At 36.3% G+C, this 9,586-nt stretch overlaps 1 protein-coding gene across 1 annotated transcript; it reads right to left on the bottom strand.

Moving 5' to 3' along the window:
* Window positions 1–268: 268 nt before the first annotated feature.
* On the bottom strand, window positions 269–1,464 carry LOC109788304 (hydrophobic protein RCI2B). Its single transcript, XM_020346996.3, has 3 exons — window positions 1,214–1,464; window positions 965–1,064; window positions 269–525 (listed from the first exon to the last, which is right to left on the bottom strand). The coding sequence occupies exons 1-2, from the start codon at window positions 1,301–1,303 to the stop codon at window positions 981–983; spliced, it is 174 nt and encodes a 57-aa protein (XP_020202585.1). The 5' UTR covers window positions 1,304–1,464; the 3' UTR covers window positions 269–525; window positions 965–980.
* Between the last annotated feature and the right edge of the window lie 8,122 nt (window positions 1,465–9,586).

The raw sequence follows: 9,586 nt of genomic DNA, 5'->3' as shown, positions 1-9,586 counted from the left end.
TTTTAGTAAATGAAATTTAAATGTTAACATTGGTAATGTCCTTGTTTATCAAGGATATACTGATATTGAATCAGATTCTTTAGGAATATCATTGGACAATATTATTTGGCGATCTCATTATCTTTATCATAAACAAAAGATTAGATTGAATTTGTGCTCAATAATACAAGAACCCTGTCCCCATTTTGAACAGATGAATGACATCGACAGCACACCTTTAACTGCTTAACAAAAAGTCACATGCGTTCTCACAAATCAAAACAGAATATCATAAGAATAAATTTAATTCATTAATTTGAAACTAATGAATAGCAAGCACAATTTACATAAGATACAAGAACTTCAAATCGATTACCAAATCTAGAGAGTACAAACTACATACACTCCACTCTTGCTTAAGCTAAAAACAAAGGGATTTTAAAAAACAGAACGTTATAAAAATGACAACAGTGACAATGATATTAAAGAAACACTAATATCAGAGTTGAAAGACAGAAACGTCCACGATATTTGTTTTTTGTTCACCTGCCAGAAAAAGCATCATTTCATCAGTGAAATTAGAAGGACCACCAACAAAGTAAAGCTAATCAAAACCAAGCCAAAATTCCTTAATTACAATTGTTAGCAAAGAAATTAGCATCAAATAAGTGTGAGGTTGAACAACGTGCCCTTCTCCTATCAAAACTATTGTCTTGTCCTTCCGAATGAAGATATAGTGATTTTTCACAAAGAAAAATCTGTGGATTTCATCTTAGTGTGGCTACAGTAGAACAGGTTATAGACTACTCAATTACAAGAGATTATGCCGCGTGAAGCCTTGAAACTAGCTACAAACATTATATGACAGGCCCTCAAACAATTCCAGAGGCCAAACTATTTCAAACCTAAATTCCTCAAAAGTAAATACTAATTTTACAAGAAAAATAAGATAAATTAGCCTCTTCCATATAAAAGGGTCACTTACAAAGGCTAAAAGGTGATCACTTGGTGATAGCATAGACAGCATAGATAATTCCAGGTATATAACCAAAAAGGGTCAGCACCAAACAAATCCAGAACTCCACCTGCATCAAGCAAACCATCAACCATGTGTTCTATTAGTCACACACACTCTACAAATCATTAACAATAACATGCAATAAAAAAGTAATATCCAAAATTTGGTGTAAAATCTTACTGAAAAGAAAAAAAAATTGTAGAATTAATTTAATACCTGACAGCCATATTTGAGAAAGACTCCAAGAGGAGGCAGGATGATGGCAAGGAGGATGTCTATGCATGTAGCTGCTCCGTCACCGGCCATTTTTTCTCTCTGGATTTCCTTAACTTAGAAACTTCTTTTATGAAAATGTAACAACTTTTGCAAAATGCAACGGGAACAGAAATTCGAATTCGAATGTGCTACTACCAAGCTTTAACTGCTAATTAATGAGTTGTAACTTGTGAGAGAAACGAGTGCGGTGGTGCATGCTTATTTATACGCCACATACACACTCCATGGACCACGTGGCATCTTTTTATTGGAATCTAGCACGCGGTTGCTTAACCTCGTAAATTCAGCGTGCCGTTGTCACATTATGCGAATGCGAAACTACTCTTTTAAACCAAAAAAAAACATTGCGGATTTCGCTCAACTAAAGTTCTCATGAATTCATATTAGTTTAAAGCATAAAAAAGATTGTGTGTTTTTATGATGTTTTGTAATCAAAATTAAAGATTTATTTTATAATATATATTAGAGAGATTAAATCATTTCGTGTCTTTATTAATTATATAAATGATTATATTATATAATATATATATATATATATATTTATCTTTTATTCATAAAAAATTATTATATAACGAATGAACAATAAAAATAAAAAAAGATCAAAATAATTATTTAAAAATATTTATAAATGTAAATGTATTTTAATAAGATCTATATTAAATGTTAGAGTATATTATTAAAATAAATATTTATTTTTATTAAAAATATCACCAATCACAAGTAAATGTACTTGAATTTTGTTAGAATAAAAATGTGTCACGAAACATAATTATTTCTGTGATGTAACTAAGAATGTATGCGTTAAAATTAAAATTTTGTAACAATTTGAGTTCTTAACGGTTAATGAAAATAAAAGGTGACGTTATCCTTAGGATTCTAAGATGAATGGGACAGGTAAGATGTGAGGTTGGCATCATGGAACAGGAACAGAGACATGGGCATGTATTTATGGTGACACGTGGGAGTCAAAAGTAAGGAAAAATAGTAAGACACGCAATGAAGGTCAATGAAGAGTGTGAAAATCAACGGTTCGTATGTTGCCGCGCTCATGAGAAACAACGGCGTTGATGGAGCCACGCTTTATGGCGTCCCATGTTACAACCGACCTCTCACGTGTCATGTGTGTGCCACCTCCTTTACCTTTTTTTCTTAAAAAAACGAATTTATTTAAGGAATAAGTTCCTCTTTCTTTTTTAGAGAATAAAGTTAATGTTTTGCTTGTTAAATGAATGTTTTGGAGGGTACACCTATTAAAATAAGACCAGATTTTTTATAAAAATTAATCATAAAAAAATAGTAAATGTTTTTATATAAAAATATGATTATAAAATATTATATTACATATTGTACTGTCCAATTCATTCAGATCAATTACATAAACATATGAACCGAGTAGAGTGTAAATTAGTTCAAACCAGGCCCATTAATCCAATGTTGATGTTGCCAAATAAGTCATTGACAAAACATGTCTTAAATTGATAGAAAATAGTACTTCATTTATCAAGGATGATATTTCCACATGTCATATCTTCCAAAATTAGATATCACATTATCAAGAATAATATATCTATTTATCAACAAGAATATCTTCAAAAAAATCATGTAACATTACATCTAAGCTTAAAAGATAAGATCAATCATTTATATATTGGGCATTAGGTATCATTCTATCATAATCTCATTTTTAACCTAGATTTTTTCTAACTTGAGCATTAAAGTGTCTTTACAGCTGTCTCCCATCGTCATGGATATTATAGCAACTAGGATGTCTTCCGTATTGTTTGACCACTTACAAATTTTGATAAAAACATTTGATGCTTACCATGGGACCAAAGTGAAACAATCTTTTAACCATACACACAACCTCCCGCGGCAGGATCACATTATGGAAAACAACACACCAAGGATCCTCACAACAATAAGAAACCCCAACTCAATCACAAAACAATAACTATTGATTGCTACAACTTTGTCCATGGCATTGAACAACATCGAAATACCATCGTATAACCATGAGAAGGAAAACAAGCAACGCTAGTGGCACTAACACTCCCAAAATTCCCTTTGGAAAATGACCAACCCACCACTAAATAATGAGAATGTCAACAAAACCTTCATGCACACTATTGTTGGTGGCCTTGCCAGAACCAAACGACCTCTTCACACAAGAGACATCTCAAAATCGTCAATAATGTCACTATCATGCATGGTAAGTCACATAAAACATTACATCTTATCGCTTTCACTGATAATGATTTTCTAGGAATGGATCCAAATCATGATGATCTCATGGTCATCTCGATCTAAATTACTAATTGAAAATTGTAGAGAACCCTTTGGAGAAGATGATTGTTGCAATACTTTAAGTCTAACTCACAAGTTTACTTCATTTATCTTTATCATCTTCCTTGTGATGGCAGGTAATTGTTTGGCACATTTAATGCGAGCATTAAATGCATTTCACCAAATAGTATCTGTTAAGTCTCAATTTTACTTCTTTTTGGATGAGACTTATTGAACAATTCCACTCATCCTCTGAACCATTGCAATATAATTGTTCTCTTTTTGGTTCATTTTGTGTGCAGATATAACTAACCCAAATTCATCTAATAATACCTTAATCCACCTCATTTTTTGTGCAGGTATTGAGTGAAGAGTGGAAAGTTGAAGATCCCTTGGATTGGAAATCTAAGAAGCTAAGGAGCAGAGAAGAGTGAATGCGCCGGGCGCCACATGACCCGCGCCGGGCATGATCAAAACAGAGTCTCACCTCTGCAAAGCCACATCTGCGCCGGGCGTAAAATGAATTGTGTCGGGCGTGTCCTAAGGCAGAGAGTATTTGGAAGACCCTGCGCCGGACGCGAAGAATTACGCGTCGGACGCGAAATCCTAATCTGATCTCCCCAAGCTCGTATTTGAAGCCATTTTCGAGGGTTTCTCCCTCATTCACACATTGAGCGCGTTTTAGGAGCTGTGGAAGGGATTCCCGGAGCTTGGCGCCGTTCGTGTGTGAGTCTTTCCTTCGGCTCTTCTCATTCTCCCTTCATCTCTATTTTGTATTTACCCTCATTATTTGAGTGGTTCTACCCATTTTTGTAGGGTTAGATGTAACCAACGTACTCTATTGTAATCCTTACGTTTTTAATGATATATATACATGTTCCATTCTTTGTTGTGTACGTTTCTATGCTTAATGCTTGCTTTGGATTGATCACCCTTTGCATGATTTAAGGTTCTATTGAGTATTGGGAAATATCATTGAAACTAGTTCTGAAACATATGCCTAGTGGGGATTGTATCTAAGGATAGAGTTTGACCCATTAGTAGTCTTAAACCCTAATCTGTAATGTGGGTGTAGGTATTGGGTACTCAAGGGATTGATATTCAATATCCGCACCTAGGCTCTTTCTCTAAGGGATTAGGTTTGAGTAAACTTATGGGTTAACTAAGCAATGTATGTAACAAGAGATTAAGGATTCATTAGTCTGACGTTTGGTGAAATCTGACCCCACAATCTCACACAAACCATAATACCATTTATACCCTTATCCACTCACAAACAAATATTTTTATAGCTTTCATTCCAATAGTCATAACCTTGAATGCACATGACAAACTATGAAATTGGAATCATTCTTTAGTCACGAATAGTCAATAAATGCTTATGTTACCTTCTAATCCCTGTGGATACGATAATTTTAATACTTGAACGGCCGGTATACTTGTCGTGTTTGAGACCGTTGATAGAATTAAACTGATTTACAATTATAACAAAAGTACTTCAACGAAAATCTCAACAAGTTTTTGGCGCCGTTGCCGGGGATTAGCAAGGCAATTTAGTATTTATAGCTATTTGTGACTTATTCTTTTGTTGTTATTTTTATTTTTATGTTAGCAATGAATTGTTGGAGCTAACCTGTGTACTCTAGTCCTCCGCTTTCTCTTGTATGCAAGGTACTGTGAACTAGATTGACCAATCCCTCTGAGCAGTTGTTGAGCAATCCTGAGATTGAGCACAAGGCAAGGAGGAACAATAGCAACGGGAGGAGAAGGAGAATTAGAGCAATTCAAGTTGGTCACTGTCAGGCTCGGGACAGTAAACAAGCGCTTCCTGGGAGGCAACCCAGAGATCTGAACTTTGTTTGTGTGTTTGTCATTTCATTCTTGTTGTAGATTTCAGTGTTAATGTTTGTTATGCATAATTGTTGTGTGCTATATGTTGTTTTGTGGTATAGGTTATTTTGTGTTATATGTTGATTGTTAGAATGATGCTTGAGTGGGTAAATATAGGGTACATCTTGTTTGGAATGTGAGGAATGAGGCAATTCTGTGTCGAGGTGGAAATAAGGCCTTATCTTAAAGAAAACTTTTTAGGCAAATTGACCATGTAAGTGGCTACACACCAGGCATAACTCTTCTGCGCCCGGCCTCGTATTCAATTTTTGGTCTCTGGAACCACTACGCCGGGCGCGCTTAACTCACGCCCGGCGCGATATCAAATTTTGAAACCTCGTTGATTTTTACTGATATGAAGCCCGGCGCATCTGTGTTGCGCCCGGCGCACCACATCCCTGACACCCAATATTTATCTATTTTCAATCATGTTTCTTTATGTTCTGTTGTGTGTTGTATGTTTGTGTGCTTTATGTTGCATTGTTATAGTCCATTTTCGTGTGCATGCATGTTGTGCTTAATTTTGGTCTAAGGATATTCTCCATTTTGCTATATTTGCTTGGTCATCACTGTGTATAATTTTTGTGCTCACCATGTTCTTTCATGATTACACTCTGCAACCACTTCTGGTTACCAGGACTTTCAGGCATATACTGGTTGGCCTGGGGACCAGGCTCCTAAGTTTGGGGGAGCGGAGCTACTGATGCTGATGGAGTTAATGATGGTGGAGCAGCTGCTAATGATGATGACCAGACTCCATAGATGGAACAGATGGAGCTTACCTTAGTTTACCTTTGTTTATTGCAATTTATTTTTCTGTCTTTTATTTTCAGTATTTTAACTATTTTTATATCTAGTTTCTTTTTTGTGATTACTTTGTTGGTTCTTTTTGTGAATATTCTGCTTTAGCACGGTTTTTAATCTTGTTGATACTTGCTTTGCTTGTGGTTGATTTTGGATTGTAGTTTGCTTGATGTTTATGGTGTGTGTACCTTAGACATTTTTAAGTCACGTTAGATCTTTAGTTCATGACTAGTTGCATACGGGTTTCAATGTTGATCATAGAACTGAGCTGAGTGTGATAATTTGTGGATGCATAGCCGGGTGAGGTTTGAGCCTAAACACTGATAAGTGAACTACGATTAAGTTGCATGATAGACTTTGCTTAAGTTTCCCTGGTGGTTTGCTTATGTTGTGTACTTATATGATCAAGGCATTCATATTTCCATATTTTGTTAACCATCTAAGCCAAAAACCCATATCCACTTTTCACTTGACCCATACCTTCCTAAGCCTAAACACCACACCTTCCACTTGTCCCGAACCATGTAAAATTAACCATAACCTTTGCCTTGGTTAGGAGAGCAAATTGATGACATCAAATAAGTTTGGGGGAGTTGAAGAATGAGGAATTTGGGAAGAAGAAAGTATGTGGTCAGCCATTCAAAAATAAAAATAAAAAAAAAAGAAGCAAAACAAAAGCAAAAATATTAAGATGCAAAAGAGTAAATATGCATCTCATAAAGGCTAATAATGGCTTGGATCCGGTAAAGGGCATGTGCCAAAATGTTGTATTGGGATATGGAGATGGACATCATTGTAAAATCTCAATTGCTCTCTTAAGCTATAGCACCTTCAATCCTTGAAAAATCATGAAATTGTTACTGCTTAACCCAGATTTGCCCTAATAAAGACCTTGTGATGAGTGCCTGCATTTGTTTTACCACTGGTTTCATTTGGAAACGAAGAGCAAAGTTGAATCATGTGGCGTGAGTAGTGTTGAGATTTCCGTTGAAACACTTTTGTTAATATTTGTAAATTCGTTTAATTCTATCAACGGTCTCAAACACGGCAAGTATACCGGCCGTTCAAGTAGTAAAAATATCGTATCCACAGGGATTAGAAGGTAATATAAGCATTTATTGACTATTCGTGACTAAAGAATAATTCCAATTTCATAGTTTGTGCAGTGAATGCAAAGTTGTGACTATTGGAATGAAAGCTGTAAATAAATATTGTTTTGTGAGTGGAAAAGGTAAGGAATGGTATTGTGGTATTGTGAGGTTGTGGGGGTCAGATTTCACCAAACGTAACACTAATGTATCCTTAATCTATTGTTGAATTCATTACTTAGTCAACCCATAAGTTTACTCAAACCTAATCCCTTAGAGAAAGAGCCTAGATGCGGATATTGAATATCAATCCCTTGAGTACCCAATATCTACACCCGCATTACGGGCTAGGGTTTAAGACTACTAATGGGTCAAGCTCTATCCCTAGATACAATCACCACTAGGCATATGTTTCAGAACTAGTTTCAAAGGTTATTTTCCAATACCCATGGAACCTTAAATCATGCAAAGGGTGATCAATCCAAAGCAAGCATTAAGAATAGAAACAAACACAACAACGAATAAAACAACATGTATATATATCATTAAAACCGTAAAGATTACAATAGAGTACGTTGGTTACATCTAACCCCACAAAATGGGTGAAACCACTCAACAAAGAGGGCAAATACAAAATAGAGATGGAAGAGGAAGTGAAGAACCGAAGGAGAGATCCGCACACGGACGATCCCAAGCCCTGGGAATCCCTTCCGCAGCTCCTGGAGGCGCCCAATGTGAGAATGGAGAGAAAGATCCCCGAAAATGGCTTCAAATACGAGCCTGGGAGATCAGATTAGGGTTCCGCGCCCGGCGCACAATTCTTCGCGCCCGGCGCAAGTTCTTCCAGAGAAGTCAAGCACTCTCTGTCTCAACACAAGCCCGGCGCAATTCTTTTTGCGCCCGGCTTAATTCCTTTTGCGCCCGGCTTAATTCTTTTTGCGCCCGGCGCAATATAACTGGCAGAGATGAAATACTCTGTTTTTGTCACGCCCAGCGCATGTTATATTGAGCCCGGCGCAGAACCTCTTCTCTGCTCCTTAGCTTCTTAGGTTTCCAATCCTAAGAGTCTTCAACTTTCCACTCTTCCTCAATACCTGCACAAAAAATGAGGTGGATTAAGGTATTGTTAGATGAATTTGGGTTAGTTATATCTGCACACAAAATGAACCAAAAAGAGAACAATTATATTGCAATGGTTCAAAGGATGAGTGGAATTTGTTCAATAAGTCTCATCCAAAAAAAGGTAAAATTGAGACTTAACAACTCCCCCAAACTTAGAACCTTGCTTGTCCTCAAGCAAAAGGTAATTAATCTAGCAGATAACAAGCAATGCAAGTGAGTCAATTTCTACATCCTAGTTTACTTGTATCTTCTTTTCGCAAGCATGAACCTCAGATGAATTTCCAATCACAATTATTGCAATAGAACATGACAAGGTGCAAACAAAGGTTTCAAAAGAGATCAAAGAGCTGAGAAGAGTAATGACTATCTGTGTAAGCATCCTCACTAGGAAAATGTTTCTCTCTATGCACACTAGTGTATCAGGGTGAGTGTTTCTCTCTAGTCTACTACTCACGCCACATAATTCAACTTTGCTCTTCGTTTCCAAATGAAACCAGTGGTAAAACAAATGCAGACACTTATCACAAGGTCTTTATTAGGGCAATCTGGGTCAAGCAGGGTCAAGCGGTAGCAGTTTTATGGTTTTTCAAGGATTGAAGGTGCTATAGCTTAAGAGAGCAAATAAGATTTTACAATGATGTCCCTCTCCATACCCCATTACAACAATTTGGCACATGCCCTTTACCTGATCCAAGCCATTAGCCTTTATGAGATGCATATTTACATTTTTGCATCTTAATATTTTTGTTTTTGTTTTGCTTTGTTTTTTTTTTTTTTTTTTTTTTTTTTTGTAATGGCTGACCACATACTTTCTTCTTCCCAAAATTCCCCATTCTTCAACTCCCCCAAACTTATTTGATGTCATCAGTTTGCTCTCTTAACCAAAGCAAGGGTTATGGTTAATTTTTCATGGTTTGGGACAAGTGGAAGGTGTGGTGTTTAGGCTTAGAAAGGTATGGGTCAAGTGAAGAGTGGAGATGGCTTTTTGGCTTAGATGGTTACAAAATAGAGGAGTATGAATGCCTTGATCATATAAGTGCACAACATAAGCAAACCACCAGGGAAACTCAAGCAAAGTCTATCATGCAACCTAAGTGTAGTTCACTCATAGGTATTTAGGCTCACA

The sequence above is a fragment of the Cajanus cajan genome, chromosome 7, assembly GCF_000230855.2.
Source record: "Cajanus cajan strain Asha chromosome 7, NIPB_CcT2T_4, whole genome shotgun sequence".
Taxonomy (NCBI): domain Eukaryota; kingdom Viridiplantae; phylum Streptophyta; class Magnoliopsida; order Fabales; family Fabaceae; genus Cajanus; species Cajanus cajan.
Note: the sequence above shows the minus strand (reverse complement) of the source record. Positions and strands in the feature narration are given on the sequence as shown.